This window comes from Rhinoraja longicauda, chromosome 4 (assembly GCF_053455715.1).
Source record: "Rhinoraja longicauda isolate Sanriku21f chromosome 4, sRhiLon1.1, whole genome shotgun sequence".
Lineage (NCBI taxonomy): Eukaryota > Metazoa > Chordata > Chondrichthyes > Rajiformes > Arhynchobatidae > Rhinoraja > Rhinoraja longicauda.
The window spans coordinates 178,428-202,947 of record NC_135956.1 but is presented as its reverse complement, the minus strand read 5'-3'; the positions used below and the strand labels follow the sequence as shown (position 1 = coordinate 202,947).

At 51.0% G+C, this 24,520-nt stretch overlaps 1 protein-coding gene across 1 annotated transcript in view; it reads left to right on the top strand.

Annotated features, from left to right (window-relative positions):
- Positions 1-24,520, top strand: part of deptor (DEP domain containing MTOR-interacting protein) — a 190,803-nt gene that overhangs the window by 59,939 nt on the left and 106,344 nt on the right. Inside the window, exon 6 of the mRNA XM_078397116.1 lies at positions 11,291-11,473. Within this exon, the coding sequence (XP_078253242.1) occupies positions 11,291-11,473 (183 nt within the window). The remainder of the gene's footprint in view (positions 1-11,290; positions 11,474-24,520) is intronic.

Here is a 24,520-nt window from a genome sequence, read left to right as displayed (position 1 = left end):
CCTTCATCTGTACTCCGTCTTATCATTGTTTAAGATCCAGCCCACTCTGGCGGTGTCATCTGCAAACTTGTGAATGTTGATAGAACAGAATTTGACCACACAGCAGTTGATTGTAAAGGTTATATTGTAAGGGGCTGCTTTATGGGGGGATGGTATTGAGAATTATCATGGAGGATTTTGTTTGTTGGCTTTCCTTACTCATTGCAGTTTATGGGTCAGGAAGTCAAGCACCTAGTTGCAGCAGGGTTTGTCCTAGGCCCAGGAGTTTGCAGATAAGTTTGATTGGAATTACGATGTTGAAGACTCATCTATGGCCATTAAGAATTACAATAGAATTACAATAGACAATAGGTGCAGATCATTCGGCCCTCCGAGCCAGCACCGCCATTCACTGTGATCATGGCTGATCATCCACAATCAGTACCCCGTTCCTGCCTTCTCCCCATACCCCCTGACTCCGCTATCCTTAAGAGCTCTATCGAACTCTCTCTTGAAAGCATCCATGGAATTGACCTCCACTGCCTTCTGAGGCAGAGAATTCCACAGATTCACAACTCTCTGAGTGAAAAGGTTTTTCCTCATCTCTGTTCTAAATGGTCTACCCCTTAATCTTAAACTGTGGCCCCTGGTTCTGGACTCCCCCAACATTGGGAACATATTTCCTGCCTCTAACATATCCAATCCCTTAATAATCTTGTATGTTTCAATAAGATCCCCTCTCATCCGTCTAAATTCCAGAATATACAAGCCCAGTCACTCCAGTCTTTCAAATACGACAGTCCCGCCATCCCAGGAATTAACCTAGTAAACCCATGCTGCACGCCCTCAATAGCAAGAATGCCCTTCCTCAAATTTGGAGAACAATACTCCACACAATTCTCCAGGTGTGGTCTCACTAGGGCCCTTTACAACTGCAGAAGGACCTCTTTGCTCCTATACTCAACTCCTCTTGTTATGAAGGCCAACATGCTTTGTTCACTGCCTGCTTTACCTGCATGCTTACATTCAGTGACTGATGCACTAGGACACCCAGATCTCGTTGTACTTCCCCTTGTCCTAACTTGACACCATTCAGATAATAATCTGCCTTCCTGTTCTTGCCACCAAAGTGGATAACCTCACATTTATCCACATTAATTTGCATCTGCCATGCAACTGCCCACTCACACAACCTGTCCAAGTCACCCTGCATCCTCATAGCATCCTCCTCACATTTCACACTGCCACCTAGCTTTGTGTCATCTGCAAATTTGCTAATGTTACTTTTAATCCCTTCATCTAAGTCATTAATGTATATTGTAAATAGCTGCGGTCCTTTACCGAGCCTTGTGGTACCCCACTAGTCACTGCCTGCCATTCTAAAAGGAACCCGTTTATTCCTACTCTTTGTTTCCTGTCTGCCAGCCAATTTTCTGTCCATGTCAGTACCCTACCCCCCATTCCATGTGCTCTAATTGAGCCCACTAATCTCCTATGTGGGACCTTATCAAAGGCTTTCTGAAAGTCCAGGAACACTACATCCACTAGCTCTACCTTGTCCATTTTCCTAGTTACATTCTCAAAAATTTCCAGAAGATTAGTCAAGCATGATTTCCCCTTCGTAAATCCATGCTGACTCGGACCGATCCTGTTACTGCTATCCAAATGCTCCGCAATTTCATCTTTTATAATTGACTCCAACATCTTCCCCACCACCGATGTCAGGCTAACTGGTCTATAATTTCCTGTTTTCTCTCTCCTTTCTTAAAAAGTGGAATAACATTAGCTACCCTCCAATCCACAGGAACTGATCCAGAATCTCTAGAACATTGGAAAATGATCAACAATGCGTCCACAATTTCTAGAGCCACTTCCTTAAGTACTCTGGGATGCCCTGGGATGTAGACCATCAGGCCCTGGGGATTTGTCGGCCTTCAGTCCCATCAGTCTACCCAACACCATTTGCTGCCTAATGCGAATTTCCTTCAGTTCCTCCGTACATCTGGGAGATTGTTTGTGTCTTCCTTAGTGAAGACAGATCCAAAGTACCTGTTCAACTCTTCTGCCATTTCCTTGTTCCCCATAATAAATTCACCTGCTTCTGCCTTCAAGGGATCCACATTTGTCTTAACTAATTTTTTCCTCTTCACATACCTAAAGAAGCTTTTACTATCCTCCTTTATATTCTCGGCTAGCTGGGGTGGGAGAGGGGAGGGGAGGGGAGGGGAGGGGGGGATGATAGGGTGCTGCACCAATGCAGGAGAGGTTTTGACCCAACGGGTCCACTTGGTCTAGTACCAACTAAAATTCAACACCTGCCATTTATTTGTTTTAAGATCCACCTGCCATTGCTTAGCATATTGGCTCGCTTCACCTGCCACCCGCTGCAGTTCACTTACCGCCACCACAGGTCCACGAACAAAGCCAAGAACCTAGCCCTACATTCATCCCTGGAACACTTGGATAAGAGAGACACCTACGTCAGACCCCTATTCACAGACTACAGCTCTGCTTTTAACACCATTATACCTTCCTAGCTCATCACCAAGTCATGGGACTTGGAGTCAGCACTATCTCTGCAACTGAATTCTCAACTTTCAGACCAACAGACCCTAATCCGTGAGGATAGGGGACAAATCATCCTCTACGATAATCCTCAACACTGGGGCTCCGCAAGGAAGTGTTCTCAGCCCCCTTCTTTACTCCTTGTACACCCACGACTGTGCGGCCATATACACATCTAATTCCATTTACAAATTCATAGAGGACACCACCATTGCAGGCCAGATATCAAATAATGATGAGACAGAGTACAGGAAGGAGATTGGGAACCCCGTGTCCTGGTGTCGAGACAACAACCTTTCAATTTCAGCAAGACAAAGATAATGAGTGACTTCAGGAAGTGAAGCGGTACACATACCCCTGTTTGCATTGACAGCGCCAAAGTAGAGATGGTTGAAAATTTCAAGTTCCAAGGAGTCAATATCACCAAATTCTCCTCGATCACCCATATTGAAGCAGTGACCAAGAAAGCACACCAAGCCCTCTACTTCCTCAGAACACCTAAGAAGTTTGGCATGTCCCCAACATCTCTCACCAACTTTTACAGATGCGCCATAGAAAACGTTTTATCAGGATGCATCACAGCTTGATTTGGGAACTACTCAATCCAAGGCCGCCAAAAATTGCAACAAATTGTGGACATAGCCCAGACCATCGCACAAACCAAACTCCCTTCCATTGATTCCATTTACACCTCATGCTGCCTCGGCAAGGCCAGCAGCGTAATCAAGGACGAGTCACACCCTGACCACTCCCTCTTCTCCCCTCTCCCATCGGGTAAAAGGTATAGAAGTGTGAAAACGCACACCTGCAGATTCATGGACAGTTTCCTTCCAGCTGTTATCATGCAACTGAATTATCCTACCGCAACCAGAAAGCAGTCCTGAAATGCTATCTACCTCATTGGGGACCCTCGGACTATCTTTGATCGGACTTTACTGGCTTTATGTTGCACTAAGCATTATTCCCTTTATCTTGTAAATGGCTCGATTGTAATCATGTATTGTCTTTCCACTGACTAGTTAGCACGCAACAAAAGTTTTTCACTATACCTCGGTACATGTGACAATAAACTGAACTTGATGAAGATTCCATTGTAATCATAGATAACCTTCTTCACTGTCTGCTGTACCACTAATTTTAGTGTCGTCCACAAACTTACTAGCCATATCACCTACTGTACGTTTCATCCAAATAACGAATGAAGTACAGTGTACCAGCACTAATTGCTGTGGTAACACTTGTTAGTCCTCCAGTCTGAAAACTGACGCTCTATCACACGTCTGTGTCCTACATTCAAGCCAATTTTGTATCCAACCAACAAGTTTGCCTTGAATCCCATGTGATCTGAACTTGCACTCCAGCCTGCCATGTGGTGGCCTTGCTAAAGTCCGCACAGACAGTAACAATCAGGCTGCCCTCATCAACCGTCGTCTTGCATACCTCTGCAAAAAAAAAAAAAAAAATTGTTAAGCTATGCTTTCCAATGCACAAACCCATCCTGACAAACCCATCTCTAATCAGTTCTTGCCTTTCTAAATACATGTAGGTCCTGTCTCTTGGAATCCTCTCCAATAACTTGTGTAAGAAAATAACTGTAGATGCTGGTACAAATCGAAGGTATTTATTCACAAAATGCTGGAGTAACTCAGCAGGTCAGGCAGCATCTCAGGAGAAGGAATGGGTGACGTTTTGGGTTGAGACCCTTCTTCAGACTGATGTCAGGGGGGCGGGACAAAGGAAGGATATAGGTGGAGACAGGAAGACAGTGGGAGATCTGGGAAGGGGGAGGGGAAAAGAGGGACAGAGGAACTATCTAAAGTTGGAGAAGTCAATGTTCATACCACTGGGCTGCAAGCTGCCCAGGCGAAATATGAGGTGCTGTTCCTCCAATTTCCGGTGGGACTCACTATGGCACTGGAGGAGGCCCATGACAGAAAGGTCAGACTGGGAATAGGAGGGGGTGTTGAAGTGCTCAGCCACCGGGAGATCAGATTGGTTAATGCTTAATAACTTAATTACAGCTGATGTTCGGCTCACCGTTCTGTAGTTGCCAGGTTTTTCCTTGCAGCTTTTCATAAACAGAGGCACAACATTCGCCACCCTCTGGTCTTCCAGCACCTTGTCCAAGGCTATCCCTCCACTGGTCCAGCAATTTCTTTCCCAACTCTCCACAATGTCCTCGATACACTTGACCAGGTCCCGGGGATTTATCTACCTTAGTGCATTTAAGACCTCCAACAGTTCCTCCTGTGATGTGGACTCTTCAAAACATAAGTATTATTTCTCAGCGTTACCAAGCAACCACATTTTTTGCCCCACTGTAGCTGACGAGAACTATCACTGAACCCACCTGGCTCCTGCAATGTAGACAAGACCTTGTTGATCTTTAAGGGGCTTTAATTACTCCGTAGTAATCGTTTGCTCTTACTACATGTGGATTCTTCGATACCTTAGCAGCCAAAGCTATCTAATGTCCCTTTCATGCCTGCCTGATTCTCATTAAGTGAACCGTACATCCCTAAACGCAAAGGATCCACATGCTCGCAACTGCCTATGCCTGAAATGCCTCTCTTTTCTTGGAATCTGGCCTTTAGTTCTGAGGTAGCAAAATCAGGAGCTCTGATTTCCTCTTTGCTCCATTTATTTCCTTTGACCATTGCCAACACATCAGCAAACTGTAGCACACTATCACTGGCATTTCCTAGTGAACTGACTCGTTTGTAGTGCTATGGTTTGATTTTCTAACTGGTCTCTGACACTTTAAAAAACCGGAGAAAAAACTTTCTTCAAATCATTCGGAAAATATTTGACTTTTAATTCCGTAATTCTCAAGATCGGAGAACTCAGCAGGAATACTAAAACTGATACAAGGATGGAATTTAAAGAGTTGGTTGATTACCTAATTCTGTAATCAATATTCTAGAGATGGCATTAATGATAATGTTAAGCAGTTTCTATTTTCTTAAAGTAGCTTCATTAAAATGGTGTAATTTTCTAATTATATAAAGATCAAGATTTTAAAGAATATTAATTAATCTTGGCTTGCATTGGTGAGCAGTGTGTGGTTTGCCTGGAATGCCTTTAACTGTCGGAAGGAACTGCAGACTCTGGTTTAAACCGAAGATGGACACAAAAAGCTGGAGTAGCTCAGCGGGTCAGACAGCATCTCTGAAGAAAAGGAATAGGTGACCTTTCGGGTTGAGACCCTTCTTCAGACTGAGAGTCAGGGGAAAGGGAAATGAGAGATATAGACGGTGATGTAGAGAGAGAGAGAACAAAGAGGGGGGTGATGAAGGGTTACTTGAAGTTAGAGGTTTGGAGGAACAGCATATTTCACTTGGGCAGCTTACAACCCAGTGGGTGAATATTAATTTCTCTAACTTCAAGTAACCCTTGCATCCCCCCTCTCTCCATCCCGCCCCCACCCAAGTCGTACCAGCTTCACAGTCGTCTTGTTGAGTCCCATTGTCTGTAACTCGTTTTCACCTAAGCCACAGCTAACAATGGCTTGTTTCCTTTATCACCGTTAATTTTTTGCATATCTTTCATTCATTTATTCTATCTTTCTACATCACCATCTATATCTCTCATTTCCCTTTCCCCTACTCTCAGTCTAAAGAAGGGTCTCGACCCAAAATGTAACTTATTCCTTTTCTCATAGAAACAGAAAATATGTGCAGGAGGAGGCCATTCGGCCCTTCGAGCCAGCACCGCCATTCAATGTGATCATGGCTGATCGTTCCCAATCAATAACCCGTGCCTGCCTTCTCCCCATATACCTCGATTCCACTAGCCCCTAGAGATGTTGTCTGACCCGCTGAGTTACTCCAGCTTTTTGTGGTTATGCCTTTGACAGTGACAGACCTGGTAGATTGGGCTATGCTTTCCCACATAAATGATAACATTTGACTGGATCAAGGAACTGTCCTAACTGACCAAGGATGTCAGGGCTGAGTGGAAAACATCAACTTAACTAATTAATTAATGTTAAAATAATTTCAAAAAGGAAATCTAAATTGAATGTTTGCTTCTATGTAGTCCAAAAGGCCGGAGCAGAACAGGCACAGATGAAGGATACCTGGCACATCAAAAATGATTATCTTATCCATCCCAGGCTTCAGCTCCGCTTCGGCATCAGAATCTCAGAGACCGCAATCCCCCGATCTTTCAAGTACTCCTTTTCAGTTAGTGCCCACAACTTTCTGGGACAGAGTTCCAGAAATTCACCATTCGCTACCCTCCTTGGTTTTAAATGACTGGCCTTTTTAACTTTAAATGATGTTCCCTCCTTTGAGCCTCCCACTAATTAAAACACCTTCAACTATCAGATCCCCCTTGGTTCTTGTTTGTTTCAATTAGATCCCCCCCCCCCCCTCATTCTTTTAATCGCGAAATAGGGGAAAAAGGCTCATATTGCCTCTCTTGCAATGATAGTCCTCTCATCCTAGGACAGCTTGGTGAATCCCTTTTTGACTGCCTCCATTGCTGCCACATCAATTGTTGGGCAAGAGAACTAACAAAAGATCAGTGACTCAGTGTGCCATATTTATGTAGCACTGTCCCAGGGTGGTGTGCAACAGCAGAATGAAACAAACTTCCTCACTGAACCATAGCAGAAATCAGGAGATACAAATAAAAGCTTAACAGGTATGTTTTAAAGTGAACCTTTGAAGGAAGAGAGGGACTTCGTTCTTTAGGGTTAGTGGAAGTGAAATAGTGTCAATCTTGAATTTACTTGCAGAGGTCGTTTGGGAGAGTCTGTTTGCTGGTAGCAGGACAGCTGACAAGTGGGAGGCAATCGGGATGAAACATATCCGTCCGTGAGTATATGAAGTGTTGGAGCTTTCAGGAGAGCAATAAGATGATCTGGCAAGCATGGCAAAGGATAATCCAAGGAGATTCTGCATGTATAGTACGAGTAAAAGGCTGGCTATGGAAAAGATAGATTCCCTAAAGATCAGCATAGCTGACTTTGTGTAGAGCAACAAGAGATGGGGGAGATACTAAATGAATACTTCGCATCAATGTTTAATGAGGCGAAGATCAGGGAAACTAGAGAATTGAGGCACACAGGTTGTGATGTCGAAGATCATATTCAAATTACCAAAGAGGAGATGTTGGCTGTTTTAAAGCACATTAAAGTGGATAAATCCCCAGGGCCAGACCAAGTGAATTCTCAGACCCTGCGGTAAGCTAGCAACAGAATTGCAAAGGACCTTGTAGAAATATTTGCATCATCATTATCTACAGGCGAAGTTCCAGAAGAATGGAGGGTGGCTAATGTTATACATTTATTTAAGAAGGGCATTAAGGACAAGCTAGGAACTACAGGCCAGTGAGGCTGGCAACAGTGTTGGGAAAGGTGTTGGAGCAGATTCTTAAGGACAAGACACTGCCAGCATTTCATACACGTAGACTAATTAGGAATATTGGCCAAATGGAACTGGCCTAGAATGCCAACTTGCTTGGCACAGACAAATTGGACTGAAGGATGTGTTTCCACGCAGTTTAGCTCTGACCCCAAAGGGTTAGAAATGCAGAGATATGGTGGAATTTGAAGACCTGGAGTGGGTTTGCTTCACTGAGATCCAGTGCCATTTGGTACCTATGAGCTTAATATTATGAAGGATGAACAATTTGAGGTCAGACAGGAATTAGTCTGACATCAGTGGTGGGGAAGATGCTGGAGTCAATTATTAAAGACGAAATTGCGGAGCATTTGGATAGCAGTAACGGGATCATTCCGAGTCAGCATGGATTTACGAAGGGGAAATCATGCTTGAATAATCTTCTGGAGTTTTTTGAGGATGTAACTAGGAAAATGGACAGGGGAGAGCCGGTGGATGTAGTGTACCTGGACTTTCAGAAAGCCTTCGACAAGATCCCACATTGGAGATTAGTGGGCAAAATTAGAGCACATGGTATTGGGGGTAGGGTACTGACATGGCTAGAGACAGAAACCAAAGAGTGGGGATAAATGGGTCCCTTTCAGAATGGCAGGCAGTGACTAGTGGGGTACCGCAAGGCTCGGTGCTGGGAACGCAGCTATTTACAATATACATTAATGACTTGGATGAAGGGATTAAAAGTAACATTAGCAAATTTGCAGATGACACAAAGCTGGGTGGCAGTGTGAATTGTGAGGAAGATGCTATGAGGTTACAGGGTGACTTGGACAGGTTGTGTGAGTGGGCAGATGCATGGCAGATGCAGTTTAATGTGGATAAGTGTGAGGTTATCCACTTTGGTGGTAAGAATAGGAAGGCAGATTATTATCCGAATAGTGTCAAGTTAGGAAAAGGGGACATACAACGATCTGGGTGTCCTAGTGCATCAATCACTGAAAGGAAGCATGCAGGTACAGCAGGCAGTGAAGAAAGCCAATGGAATGTTGGCCTTCATAACAAGAGGAGTTGAGTATAGGAGCAAAGAGGTCCTTCTACAGTTGTACAGGGCCTTAGTGAGACCGCACCTGGAGTACTGTGTGTAGTTTTGGTTTCCAAATTTGAGGAAGGATATTCGTGCTATTGAGGCCATGCAGCGTAGGTTTATTAGGTAAATTCCCGGAATGGCGGGACTGTCGTATGTTGAAAGACTGGAGCGACTAGGCTTGAAATTTAGACGGATGAGAGGCGATCTTATTGAAACATATGATTATTAAGGGGTTAGACACGTTAGAGGCAGGAAACATGTTCCCAATGTTGGGGGAGTCCAGAACCAGGGGCCAAAGTTTAAGAATAAGGGGTATGCCATTTAGAACAGAGATGAGGAAAAATGTTTTCAGTCAGAGAGTTGTACATCTGTGGAATTCTCTGCCTCAGAAGGCAGTGGAGGCCAGTTCTCTGAATGCTTTCAAGAGAGAGCTAGATGGAGCTCTTAAGGATAGCAGAGTCAGGGGGTATGGGGAGAAGGCAGGAATGGGGTACTGATTGAGAATGATCAGCCATGATCACATTGAATGGTGGTGCCGGCTCGAAGGGCCGAATGGCCTACTCCTGCACCTATTGTCTATTGTCTATAGTCTATTGTTGAAGTTGCCGAGTCATAGTCATAGACTAGTGTCGAAAATAGAGCAAAACAGAGCTGGATGACATGATGGAAATAGTCTTGCTGGTGGAAACGTATTCAACACTAAATATCACAAAGATAAGAGATGGGCTATTTTCAAATGGAAGGAAGAAATTGTAGCAATCGCTGTCATGAGGGAAGAAGTTGTGGAAAAATTAATGGAACTAAAGCCCAATAGGCCGCCGGAAGTTGATGCCCTCCATACAAAGGCCTTAAAGGGAGTAACTGCAGAGTAACTCCCTAAGTTTTTCAAAAGTCGGAGCATGAAGAGGGAGGTGGTAGATGTGTAAAAGATTAAAATGTGTAAAATATGTCCAAAATAGCAAATGTGATGCCCTTATTGTATGAAGCAGAGACTAAAGGTAGAAAACTATGGGCCAGTCAGCTACATGTCTGTTGACAGAAAGATGCTGTGGTCTGTGACCAAGGAACAAGTAACGTGTTATTTTAAAAATAATGTTGTCTTAATGTAGTCTAATGTTGCCTTAATGTAATCTAACTGTGTTAACATGGTTTGGTGAAAGGAAAATTGTATTTGACATATTTCCTGGAAGTCTTTGATTATTACAAACATGGTACAAAGAGGTAAACCCTCTAAAAGCCAATGTGTTTTGGGTGGGAAATGGCATATTGACCTTTTATTGTTTGGGGGTTGAAGTTTAGAAATGAAGCATTTTCCTAATTGCACATGGTGTCACCTGCAATTGTATTTGTATTGTTGTCCCCTTATTTAAGAAAGGGTATAGTCCTGAAAATATTTGCTTGCTAATTCCTGCGATGAGAATATTGTCCCATCGCAAATGACTATGGAAAGTTAGACTATTCTTTGGAGTTTAGAAGAATGTAGGGTGTAGGAGGGGGTATAAAAAGATAAGGGACCAATCATTTAAAACTGAAGCACAAAGAAACAACTACTTGCAGAGGATGGTGAATCTCCACTCATTCTCTACCCCAGAGGGTTCTGGAAGTTGGAGCACTGAAGGCTAGTCGAGGTAGGTAAACTTTAAAAAAAACATAAGGGAATTTGAGGGCTGAGGAACTGGCATGAGAGTTGCGGCCTGGAGTATATCAGCCACAATAATATTGAATGGTGGGACAAGCTTGAGGCTCTCTCCAGCTCCTGATTTCTTCTGAACTTGATGATGTAACATCGTCAGGTTATGTAACATCTTTAAATGTTTGCCTGGTTTGAGCAATGGAATCAGTGTGGAGTTGATGCCAAAGTTCAAAGATGATTGGGGTTCCTGGTATTTGAAATATTTTGTGTTTCGAAATCTTATGGTTATGACTGATTGGGTTTAAGATTTCAGTTTTGATAAGCACCATCCACCTGCAATGGGGTTTTTCAACATTCGGCACAGGAGCAAAATGTGCAAATAAATGATTTGAAACACCAATGGAATCATCTGACTGAGTTGAAGGCTGGTGTGTTACTTTAAATTAGTCCAATTTTGCCAACCACATTCTAGTTATGAAGTTCAATTAAGAAAACAAATAACTAAAGAAGCTTCTATTGAAACAGTCATTTAATTATTTTTCCTGATTGTGTTTCAATGGTTTTTGCCCTGCATTAGCTGTTTGTTCAAGTTTCAATTTCTGTTGATGCCTTGAAGATCAGTCTGTGTACTACCAATGTAACTAATTCTATCTGTATTACCCTCTCCCATTCTGCACACAGTGACCAACAAACACCACTTTGTGGATGGTAACCTCTTGTACCAGTTCCGCATGAACTTTCGCAGAAGGCGACGGTTGGTGGAGCTGCTGAATGAGAATGTGCCCTTGGAGCCTGACAGCCATGAAAGCCCCTTTTGTTTGCGCAAACAGAACTCTGACAACGCCAACTCCAGTTTCCAATCAGGTATGAATGATCTCTGTCGGTCATGGTCCAATTCAATGTTGACAACTATTATTTGTCATGATCTGAATTCTCTGACCTTCATTCATCATTCAACGTCCACCCTCTGCAATGTGTTACATGTAGATAGCTTGTTTCAACAGCTCACATAATCTATACATTGAACCCTCCATTTTGCATCTTTTGTTGAATTGCACATTCCAGTTCCACTGATGAATTTGAGTTGAATTTATTTTTTTCTCTTCTGTCACCCCCATGCCACCATCTCCCCAAATCTCCCTTCTGTACTCTTCTTAATCAAAGCAATGACCCAAGTCATTTTAACCCAAGTCATTTTTATGTCAACAAAAAATTAATTCCATCAATAATCCTTCAATTGATGTTAAGAATTTACAGTGGTCTCATCTATTTAGTCGTTTCCAATTTTACAAATAATCCAATTTAAAAATGAGCTTTATATTCTAAAATTGGTTAAAAAAAATTTTTTTAAACATGCCTGTTCTGTTTCTCTTGTTCCCTTTTATTCCCAAGATGTTACTTTAGAATGATGTACAGTTTTGCTTTATGTTCACTTCTGAAACAAGTTTATATATTTGTGGTGGAAGAGCTGATCTGCCAAGGCAGCATCCGGTAGAAACCTATCTTGAAGATAAAACATTGTCAGTTCTTCTGAACATGAAGTAGCTGGGTTTCTTCCTCTAAAGCAGGTGCAAGGATTCTGTTCTCAAAGTAGGAATCATTTCCTGAAAATCTGAACACCAAATGCAAACAAAATCTAATCGAGTTTTGTTAGTTTCAGTGTATAGATTAGACTGTGAACTCGGGGATTCGAGGCATCAGGCATCTAGTGTCTGGTACTGTAGTAAGAGATATTTTTGTAATGAAGGGTTCATAGATTGGATTTCTTTTTGGTTGCATTCTGTTTTGCTATTCCATAAGTGCTTTGTTTTGTACTCATTTTATTTTACTGCTGTTTCTTGAAGTTGAACACTCTCAAGGATTATTCTTGCACAGATACTTTTGAACGTACTTGCCTTTGCTCTGTTAATGTTTAGCATCAACTCATGAATATGAACACCAGAAGTTTGTTTTCACAGCCCGCATGTGGTCTCCTGGGAATTTTGCGCCTGATTTTGTCAGAGTAGTGCTAATTGAACAGAGCTCCAAAAAGATCTGTGAAGCTGCTCACGGGGAATCTATCTATCTATATCTATCTATCTTCTATATCTATCTATCTATCTATCTATCTATCTATATCTATATACTATTAAAACTCAGATCTTGAATATATATATATATATTCCACTGATGTCGGCTGAATACGGCAATTCCGGCAAAACGGTGAACCGTAGCGCCACGATTTTTGTACCGCCTTAATCAGCATGCGGTTCGCTGCTGGAAAATGATATTTTTATTTAATTCGGACGCATATTTTTTAAGTTACAGAGGTTTAAAAGTGCTGCCCCCCCTGATTTATCGAAGTTTTGACAGAAGGGGGGCGCTGCGCTGCGGATTTATTCTTCATTGTGATGTCACAATGCCCCTGTGAGATGAACTCGAGCAGACCCCCCTTCCCCCCCCCCCCGTGGTATTCAGCGTGTGACGTCACAATGCCCCTGTGCCCCTCCCTCCCCCTTCCCCCCTCCCCCTCCCCTACCTCCCCCCTCCCTCCCCCTCCCCCCCTTCCCCTCTCCCTCCCCCCTCCCCCCCTCCCTCCCCCTCCCTCCCCCTCCCCCTCCTACCCCCCCTCCCCTCTCCCCCTCCCTCCCTCCCCCTCCCCCCTTCCCCTCTCCCTCCCCCCTCCCTCCCCCTCCCTCCCTACCCCCCCTCCCCTCTCCCCCTCCCTCCCCCCTCCCTCCCCCCTCCCTCCCCCTCACCCCTACCCCCTCACTCCCCCCTCCCCCCTTCCCCCTCCCCCCCTCCCTCACCCTCCCCTCCTCCCTCCACGCCTCCCTCCTCCCTCCCTCCCCCTTCCCTCCCTCCCCTCCTCCCGGTTACAATGGAAACCCTACGAGGACGGGCCCAACGGGGAAAGAGTGGTACTGGGAAAAGGGGAGAGCCCCCTCCCTCCCCCCTCCCTTCCCCCTCCCTTCCCCCCTCCCTCCCCCTCCCTCCCCCTACCTCCCCTCCCGGTTACAATGGAAACCCTACGAGGACGGGCCCAACGGGCCCACTTGGTCTAGTATACTACTAAAACTCTGCGGTCCAACATTCCGTATGTATGTGTGTATATACGGAAGATTCCGAAGATTTCTGTCCATAACTTACAAACCCTGCTCCTCCCAGACGGTACACCAAAGCGCTACGATTTTTGTACCGCCATATTCACCATTAACCTGGGCAACTATTGTAAGTACTTTCGTTCAAATTGAAGCTACCTTTTTAAAGCTAGAGAGATATTAAAGTTTAAATTTTCATTTCTAACACTTTTCTTGAAGGGGCCAAACCCTACTCCTCCCAGACGGTACACCAAAGCGCTACGATTTTTGTACCGCCGTATTCACCATTAACATGGGCAACATTACTATTGTAAGTACTTTCGTTCAAATTGAAGCTACCTTTTTAAAGCTAGAGAGATATTAAAGTTTAAATTTTTCATTTCTAACCCTTTTCTTGAAGGGGCTTCAGCGCGTGATGTCACAATGGCACCCGTGCACCAATGAGAGATCAGCTCGCGATGGACAAGCGGCTGCTATTGGGTGTTTACTACTTTAAATTTACATAATTTTTTTTCTGACCTTTTTTTTCAAGGTCTTCAGCTTGTGACGTCACAATGCTTGTGTGAGATGGTTGCAACATTGTTGCTAAAAGCAACTGCCAGTTTTTTTAAAGTTGTGCGAGTCACTTAACATACACAGATCAGCATGGGGCCCCTAATCCCTCCCTCCCCCCCCCTTCCCCCCTCAACCCCTTCCTCCCCACTCCTTCCCACCTCCACCCCCCCTCCCTCCCCCCCTTCCCCCCTCCCCTCCCCCCTCCCTCCCCCTCCACACCTCCCTCCCTCCCCCTTCCCTCCCTCCCCTCCTCCCGGTTTCAATGGAAACCCTACGAGGACGGGCCCAACGGGGAAAGAGGGGTACTGGGAAAAGGGGAGGTCCCCCTCCCTCCCCTTCCCCCTCCCCTCCCCCCCTACCCCTCTCCCTCCCCCCTCACCCACCTCCCCCCCTCCCTCCCCCTCTCCCCTCCCCCCCCTTCCCCCCTCCCCTCCCCCTCCCTCCCCCTCCCCTCCCTCCACACCTCCCTCCTCCCTCCCTCCCCCTTCCCTCCCTCCCCTCCTCCCGGTTACAATGGAAACCCTACGAGGACGGGCCCAACGGGGAAAGAGGGGTACTGGGAAAAGGGGAGGTCCCCCTCACTCCCCCCTTCCCCATCCCATCCCCCCTCCCTCCCCTCTCCCGCCCCCTTCCCCCCCTCCCCTTCCCCCCTCCCTCCCCTCCTCCCTCCACACCTCCCTCCTCCCTCCCTCCCCTTCCCTCCCTCCCATCCTCCCAATGCTTGTGTGAGATGGTTGCAACATTGTTTCGAAAAGCAGCTGACAGAAGCACTAAGTAGCCGCGAATGTTTCAAAACCAGCACTTAACCGCGAATGTTTTTTAAAAAAGCACTTAACCGCGAATGTTTCAAAACAAGCAATTAAAAAGCACTTATTTTTTTTAAAGTATTTTTTTTTATTCCAAGAGAATGGGGGGGGTCTGAGAATGGGGACTGGGGAGGGGGACAACAGGGGTCGTTGCGGTGGGGGCTTGGTGGTGGGGGAAAGAGGGGTACTGGGAAAAGGGGAGGTCCCACTTCCCCCCTCAACCTCTTCCTCCCCCCTCCTTCCCACCTCCATCCCCACTCTCTCCCCCCTCAATCCCAACCTCCATCACCACTCAGCCCCTAACTCACCCGTCCCTCCTTCCCTCCATCCGACCCTCCCCCACTCCCTCCCCCCCTCCCTCCACCCTTCCACCCCTCTCCCCCTCCCCCCTCCTTCCACCCTCCCTCCCCCCCCTCCCGGTTACAATGGAAACCCTACGGGGACGGGCCCAAGGGGGAAAGAGGGGTACTGGGAAAAGGGGAGGTCCCCCTCCCTCCCCCCTTCCCCCTCCCCTCTCCCTCCCCCTCCCTCCCCCTCCCCCCTACCCCCCTCCCTCCCCTCCCCCCCCCCTCCCCTCCTCCCTCCACACCTCCCTCCTCCCTCCCTCCCCCTTCCCGCCCTCCCCTCCTCCCGGTTACAATGGAAACCCTACGAGGACGGGCCCAACGGGGAAAGAGGGGTACTGGGAAAAGGGGAGGTCCCCCTCCCTCCCTCCCCCCTACCCACCTCCCTCCCCTCTCCCTCCCCCCTACCCTCCTCCCTTCCCCCCTCCCCCCTCCCATCCCCCCCTCTCCCCCCTACCCCCCTCCCTCCCCTCTCCCTCCCCCCTCCCCCCTCCCCTCCCCCCCTCCCTCCCCTCCTCCCTCCCCCTTCCCTCCCCCAACCCTCCCCCTTTCCTCCCATCCCGGTTACAATGGAAACCCTACGAGGACGGGCCCAACGGGGAAAGAGGAGTACTGGGAAAAGGGGAGGTCCCCCTCCCTCCCCCCTTCCCCCTCCTATCCCCCATCCCCTCTCCCTCCCCCTCCCTCCCCCTCCCCCCTACCCCCCTCCCTCCCCTCCCCCCTCCCTCCCCTCCCCTCCTCTCTCCACACCTCCCTCCTCCCTCCCTCCCCCTTCCCGCCCTCCCCTCCTCCCGGTTACAATGGAAACCCTACGAGGACGGGCCCAACGGGGAAAGAGGGGTACTGGGAAAAGGGGAGGTCCCCCTCCCTCCCTCCCCCCTACCCACCTCCCTCCCCTCTCCCTCCCCCCCTTCCCTCCTCCCTTCCCCCCTCCCCTCCCCCCTCCCCTCCCCCCCTCTCCCCCCTCCCTCCCCCCTACCCCCCTCCCTCCCCTCTCCCTCCCCCCTCCCCCCCTCCCCTCCCCCCTCCCTCCCCTCCTCCCTCCCCCTTCCCTCCCCCAACCCTCCCCCTTTCCTCCCCTCCCGGTTACAATGGAAACCCTACGAGGACGGGCCCAACGGGCCCACTCGGTCTAGTCAGCTCGGTTTTAAATTTACATCTTCAGCTTGTGACGTCACAATGCTTGTGTGAGATTGTTGCAACATTGTTGCGAAAGGCAACTGCCAGTTTTTTAAAGTTGTGCAAGTCACTTAACATACACAGATCAGCATGGGGCCCCTATTCCCTCCCTCCCCCCCCTTCCCCCCTCAACCCCTTCCTCCCCACTCCTTCCCACCTCCATCCCCACTCCCTCCACCCCTCCTCCCCAACTCCCTCCCCACCTCCCTCACCCCTCCTTCCCTAACTCCCCCCCCTCCCTCCTTCCCTCCATCCCTCCCCCCCTCCCTCCACCCTTCCATCCCTCTCCCCCTCCCCCCTCCTTCCACCCTCCCTCCCCCCTTCTGGTTACAAAGGAAACCCTACGGGGACGGGCCCAACGGGGAAAGAGGGGTACTGGGAAAAGGGGAGGTCCCCCTCCCTCCCCTCCCCCTCCCCCCTAACCCTCTCCCTCCCCCTTCCCCCTCCCCTCCTCCCTCCACACCTCCCTCCTCCCTCCCTCCCCTCCTCCCGGTTACAATGGAAACCCTACGAGGACGGGCCCAACGGGGAAAGAGGGGTACTGGGAAAAGGGGAGGTCCCCCTCCCTCCCCCCTTCCCCCATCCCATCCCCCCTCCCTCTCCTCTCCCTCCCCCTTCCCCCCGTTCCCCCCTCCCCTTCCCCCATCCCTCCACACCTCTCTCCTCCCTCCCTCCCCTTCCCTCCCTCCCATCCTCCCAATGCTTGTTTGAGATGGGTGCTACATTGTTTCGAAAAGCACCACTAACAGATCGCAGTGAGAAGCACTATGTGACCGCGAATGTTTCAAAACAAGCACTTAAAAAGCACTTATCTTTTTTTAAAGTATTTTTTTTAATTGCAAGTCACTTAACATGCACAGATCAGCATTGGGCCCCTATGCTCGTGGGCCACCGGGGCAAGTGTTTCCCGGTTACAATGGAAACCCTACGGGGACGGGCCCAACGGGGAAAGAGGGGTACTGGGAAAAGGGGAGATCCCCCTCCCTCCCCTCCCCCCTACTCCCTCCCCCCTTCCCCCCTCCCCTTCCCCCCTCCCCTCCCCCCTCCCTCCCCCTCCCCTCCTCCCTCCACACCTCCCTCCCTCCCCCCTCCCGGTTACAATGGAAACCCTATGAGGACGGGCCCAACGGGGAAAGAGGGGTACTGGGAAAAGGGGAGGTCCCCCTTCCCCCCTCAACCCCTTCATCCCCCCTCCTTCCCACCTCCATCCCCACTCCCTCCCCCCCTCCTCCCCCTCCCTCCCCAACTCCCTCCCCCCTCCCCCCTAACTCCCCCCTCCCTCCTTCCCTCCCTCCCCAATCCCTCCCCCCCTCCCTCCACCCTTCCATCCCTCTCCCCCCTCCTTCCACCCTCCCTCCCCCCCTCCCGGTTACAATTGAAACCCTACGAGGACCGGCCCAACGGGGAAAGAGGAGTACTGGGAAAAGGGGAGGTCCCCCTCCCTCCCCCCTACCCACCTCCCTCCCCTCTCCCTCCCCCCTTTCCCTCCTCCCCACACCTCCCTCCTCCCTCCCTCCCCCTTCCCTACCTCCCCTCCTCCCGGTTACAATGGAAACCCTACGACGACGGGCCCAACGGGGAAAGAGGGGTACTGGGAAAACGGGTGGTCCCCCTCCCTCCCCCCTTCCCCCCTCCCTAACCCCTCCCTCCCCTCTCCCTCCCCCTTCCCCCTTCCCCCCTCCCCCTCCCCTCCCCCTCCACACCTCCCTCCTCCCTTCCCTCCCCCCCACTCCCCTCCCGGTTACAATGGAAACCTTACGAGGACGGGCACAACGGGGAAAGAGGGGTACTGGGAAAAGGGGAGGTCCCCTCCCTCCCCCTTCCACCCTCACCCCTTCCCCCCACCCCTCCCCCTCTCCCTCCCCCCTCCCTCCACCTCCCCCCCTTCCCCCCTCCCCCTCCCTCCCCTCCCCTCCTCCCTCCACACCTCCCTCTTCCCTCCCTCCCCCCTCCCTCCCTGCCTCACGGTTACAATGGAAACCCTACGAGGACGGGCCCAACGGGGAAAGGGGTGTGCTGGGGAAAGGGGGGGGGAGAGTAAGAGTATCTGGGGGAGAGAGAATGGGGGGGTCTGAGAATGGGGACTGGGGAGGGGAACAACAGGGGGCTTGGTGGTTTGGGAAAGAAGAGTACTGGGAAAAGGGGAGGTACCCCTCCCTCCCCACTCTCCTCCCTCCCTCATCCCTCCCTCCCTCCCGTCCCAGCAGCGCTGACCGCCGGGAGGTGTAGTCGCCGTCGCCTCTCCCGCTGTTTGATTTCATTTATAACAAAGACATTTATTTAAAATGAGGAATGTGATTTTCATTAAGTTTGATTTTATTTATTTTAAAAAAGCTGATGCTCTATAGATAAGTTTATTTCCTTTTCAACAAAGAACGCTGTTTATTTTACAGTAAAATAGACCCTCCCCCCACCCCCCTCCCTCCCCTCTCCCTCCCCATCCCCCTCCCCTCCTTCCCCCTCCCCTCCCCCCTCCACTCCACCCTCCCCTCCCCCCCTCCCTCCCACTTCCCTCCCTCCCATCCACCCGGTTACAATGGAAACCCTACGAGGACGGGCCCAACGGGCCCACTCGGTCTAGTATAATACTAAAACTCTGCGGTCCAACATTCCGTATGTATATACGGAAGATTCCGTATGTATATACGGAAGATTCCGAAGATTTCTGTCCATAACTTACAAACCCTGCTCCTCCCAGACGGTACACCAAAGCGCTACGATTTTTGTACCGCCGTATTCACCATTGACATGGGCAACTATTGTAAGTACTTTCGTTCAAATTGAAGCTACCTTTTTAAAGCTAGAGAGATATTAAAGTTTAAATTTTCATTTCTAACACTTTTCTTGAAGGGTCCAAACCCTACTCCTCCCAGACGGTACACCAAAGCGCTACGATTTTTGTACCGCCGTATTCACCATTAACATGGGCAACTATTGTAAGTACTTTCGTTCAAATTGAAGCTACCTTTTTAAAGCTAGAGAGATATTAAAGTATAAATTTTCATTTCTAACCCTTTTCTTGAAGGGGCTTCAGTGCGTGATGTCACAATGGCACCCGTGCACCAATGAGAGATCAGCTCGGTTTTAAATTTACATCTTCAGCTTGTGACGTCACAATGCTTGTGTGAGATTGTTGCAACATTGTTGCGAAAAGCAACTGCCAGTTTTTTAAAGTTGTGCAAGTCACTTAACATACACAGATCAGCATGGGGCCCCTATTCCCTCCCTCCCCCCCCTTCCCCCCTCACCCCTTCCTCCCCACTCCTTCCCACCTCCATCCCCACTCCCTCCCCCCCTCCTCCCCAACTCCCTCCCCACCTCCCTCACCCCTCCTCCCCTAACTCCCCCCCCCTCCCTCCTTCCCTCCATCCTCCCCCCCTCCCTCCACCCTTCCATCCCTCTCCCCCTCCCCCCTCCTTCCACCCTCCCTCCCCCCCTTCTGGTTACAAAGGAAACCCTACGGGGACGGGCCCAACGGGGAAAGAGGGGTACTGGGAAAAGGGGAGGTCCCCCTCCCTCCCCTTCCCCCCTCCCCTCCCCCCTCCCCCTCCCCCCTAACCCTCTCCCTCCCCCTCCCCTCCCCCCCTCCCCTCCTCCCTCCACACCTCCTCCTCCCTCCCTCCCCTCCTCCCGGTTACAATGGAAACCCTACGAGGACGGGCCCAACGGGGAAAGAGGGGTACTGGGAAAAGGGGAGGTCCCCCTCCCTCCCCCCTTCCCCCATCCCATCCCCCCTCCCTCCCCTCTCCCTCCCCCCCGTTCCCCCTCCCCTTCCCCCCTCCCTCCACACCTCTCTCCTCCCTCCCTCCCCTTCCCTCCCTCCCATCCTCCCAATGCTTGTTTGAGATGGGTGCTACATTGTTTCGAAAAGCACCACTAACAGATCGCAGTGAGAAGCACTATGTGACCGTGAATGTTTCAAAACAAGCACTTAAAAAGCACTTATCTTTTTTTAAAGTATTTTTTTTTATTGCAAGTCACTTAACATACACAGATCAGCATTGGGCCCCTATGCTCGTGGGCCACCGGGGCAAGTGTTTCGAAAAAAGCACTGAGAGTGTGTCTGGGGGAGAGAGAGAATGGGGGGGGGGGGTCTGAGAATGGGGACTGGGGAGGGGGACAACAGGGGTCATTGCGGAGGGGGCTTGGTGGTGGGGGAAAGAGGGGTACTGGGAAAAGGGGAGGTCCCACTTCCCCCCTCAACCCCTTCCTCCCCCCTCCTTCCCACCTCCATCCCCACTCCCTCCCCCCTCCCTCCCCCCTCAATCCCAACCTCCTTCACCACTCAGCCCCTAACTCCCCCCCTCCCTCCTTCCCTCCATCCCACCCTCCCCCACTCCCTACCCCTCCCTCCACCATTCCATCCCTCTCCCCCTCCCCCCTCCTTCCACCCTCCCTCCCCTCCTCCCGGTTACAATGGAAACCCTACGGGGACGGGCCCAACGGGGAAAGAGGGGTACTGGGAAAAGGGGAGTTCCCCTCCCTCCCCTCCTCCCTCCCCTCCCCCCTACCCCTCTTCCCCCCTCCCCCTCCCCTCCCCCCTCCCTCCCCCTCCCCTCCTCCCTCCACACCTCCCTCCACACCTCCCTCCTCCCTCCCTCCCCCCCTCCCGGTTACAATGGAAACCCTACGAGGACGGGCCCAACGGGGAAAGAGGAGTACTGGGAAAAGGGGAGGTCCCCCTCCCTCCCCCCTTCCCCCTCCCCTCCCCCATCCCCTCTCCCTCCCCCTCCCTCCCCCTCCCTCCCCCTCCCCCCTACCCCCCTCCCTCCCCTCCCCCCTCCCTCCCCTCCCCTCCTCCCTCCACACCTCCCTCCTCCCTCCCTCCCCCTTCCCGCCCTCCCCTCCTCCCGGTTACAATGGAAACCCTACGAGGACGGGCCCAACGGGGAAAGAGGGGTACTGGGAAAAGGGGAGGTCCCCCTCCCTCCCTCCCCCCTACCCACCTCCCTCCCCTCTCCCTCCCCCCCTTCCCTCCTCCCTTCCCCCCTCCCCTCCCCCCTCCCATCCCCCCCTCTCCCCCCTCCCTCCCCCCCTACCCCCCTCCCTCCCCTCTCCCTCCCCCCCTCCCCTCCCCCCCTCCCTCCCCTCCTCCCTCCCCCTTCCCTCCCCCAACCCTCCCCCTTTCCTCCCCTCCCGGTTACAATGGAAACCCTACGAGGACGGGCCCAACGGGCCCACTCGGTCTAGTCTATATACTACTAAAACTCTGCGGTCCAACATTCCGTATGTATGTGTGTATGTGTGTATATACGGAAGATTCCGAAGAATTTCTGTCCATAACTTACAAACCCTATTCCTCCCAGACGGTACACCAAAGCGCTACGATTTTTGTACCGCCATATTCACCATTAACCTGGGCAACTATTGTAAGTACTTTCGTTCAAATTGAAGCTACCTTTTTAAAGCTAGAGAGATATTAAAGTTTAAATTTTCATTTCTAACACTTTTCTTGAAGGGGCCAAACCCTACTCCTCCCAGACGGTACACCAAAGCGCTACGATTTTTGTACCGCCGTATTCACCATTAACATGGGCAACTATTGTAAGTACTTTCGTTCAAATTGAAGCTACCTTTTTAAAGCTAGAGAGATATTAAAGTTTAAATTTTTCATTTCTAACCCTTTTCTTGAAGGGGCTTCAGCGCGTGATGTCACAATGGCACCCGTGCACCAATGAGAGATCAGCTCGCGATGGACAAGCGGCTGCTATTGGGTGTTTACTACTTTAAATTTACATAATTTTTTTTCTGACCTTTTTTTTCAAGGTCTTCAGCTTGTGACGTCACAATGCTTGTGTGAGATGGTTGCAACATTGTTGCGAAAAGCAACTGCCAGTTTTTTAAAGTTGTGCGAGTCACTTAACATACACAGATCAGCATGGGGCCCCTATTCCCTCCCTCCCCCCCCCTTCCCCCCTCAACCCCTTCCTCCCCACTCCTTCCCACCTCCACCCCACCTCCCTCCCCCCTTCCCCCCTCCCCTCCCCCCTCCCTCCCCCTCCACACCTCCCTCCCTCCCCCTTCCCTCCCTCCCCTCCTCCCGGTTACAATGGAAACCCTACGAGGACGGGCCCAACGGGAAAGAGGGGTACTGGGAAAAGGGGAGGTCCCCCTCCCTCCCCTTCCCCCTCCCCTCCCTCCCTACCCCTCTCCCTCCCCCCTCCCCCCCTCCCTCCCCCTCTCCCTCCCCCCTCCCCCCCCTTTCCCCCTCCCCTCCCCCCTCCCTCCCCCTCCCCTCCCTCCACACCTCCCTCCTCCCTCCCTCCCCCTTCCTCCCTCCCCTCCTCCCGGTTACAATGGAAACCCTACGAGGACGGGCCCAACGGGGAAATAGGGGTACTGGGAAAAGGGGAGGTCCCCCTCACTCCCCCCTTCCCCATCCCATCCCCCCTCCCTCCCCTCTCCCGCCCCCTTCCCCCCCTCCCCTTCCCCCCTCCCTCCCCTCCTCCCTCCACACCTCCCTCCTCCCTCCCTCCCCTTCCCTCCCTCCCATCCTCCCAATGCTTGTGTGAGATGGTTGCAACATTGTTTCGAAAAGCAGCTGACAGAAGCACTAAGTAGCCGCGAATGTTTCAAAACCAGCACTTAACCGCGAATGTTTTTTAAAAAAGCACTTAACTGCGAATGTTTCAAAACAAGCAATTAAAAAGCACTTATTTTTTTTAAAGTGTTTTTTTTATTCCAAGAGAATGGGGGGGGGTCTGAGAATGGGGACTGGGGAGGGGGACAACAGGGGTCGTTGCGGTGGGGCTTGGTGGTGGGGGAAAGAGGGGTACTGGGAAAAGGGGAGGTCCCACTTCCCCCCTCAACCTCTTCCTCCCCCCTCCTTCGTACCTCCATCCCCACTCTCTCCCTCCTCAATCCCAACCTCCATCACCACTCAGCCCCTAACTCACCCGTCCCTCCTTCCCTCCATCCGACCTCCCCCACTCCCTCCCCCCCTCCCTCCACCCTTCCACCCCTCTCCCCTCCCCCCAACTTCCACCCTCCCTCCCCCCCCCTCCCGGTTACAATGGAAACCCTACGGGGACGGGCCCAACGGGGAAAGAGGGGTACTGGGAAAAGGGGAGGTCCCCCTCCCTCCCCCCTCCCTCCCCCCTCCCTCCCCCCTTCCCCCTCCCCTCCCCCCTCCCCTCTCCCTCCCCCTCCCTCCCCCTCCCCCCTACCCCCCTCCCTCCCCTCCCCCCTCCCTCCCCTCCCCTCCTCCCTCCACACCTCCCTCCTCCCTCCCTCCCCCTTCCCGCCCTCCCCTCCTCCCGGTTACAATGGAAACCCTACGAGGACGGGCCCAACGGGGAAAGAGGGGTACTGGGAAAAGGGGAGGTCCCCCTCCCTCCCTCCCCCCTACCCACCTCCCTCCCCTCTCCCTCCCCCCCTACCCTCCTCCCTTCCCCCCTCCCCCCTCCCATCCCCCCCTCTCCCCCCTCCCTCCCCCCACCCCCCTCCCTCCCCTCTCCCTCCCCCCTCCCCCCCTCCCCTCCCCCCCTCCCTCCCCTCCTCCCTCCCCCTTCCCTCCCCCAACCCTCCCCCTTTCCTCCCATCCCGGTTACAATGGAAACCCTACGAGGACGGGCCCAACGGGCCCACTCGGTCTAGTATACTACTAAAACTCTGCGGTCCAACATTCCGTATGTATGTGTGTATATACGGAAGATTCCGAAGATTTCTGTCCATAACTTACAAACCCTACTCCTCCCAGACGGTACAACAAAGCGCTACGATTTTTGTACCGCCGTATTCACCATTAACCTGGGCAACTATTTTAAGTACTTTCGTTCAAATTGAAGCTACCTTTTTAAAGCTAGAGAGATATTAAAGTTTAAATTTTCATTTCTAACACTTTTCTTGAAGGGGCCAAACCCTACTCCTCCCAGACGGTACACCAAAGCGCTACGATTTTTGTACCGCCGTATTCACCATTAACATGGGCAACTATTGTAAGTACTT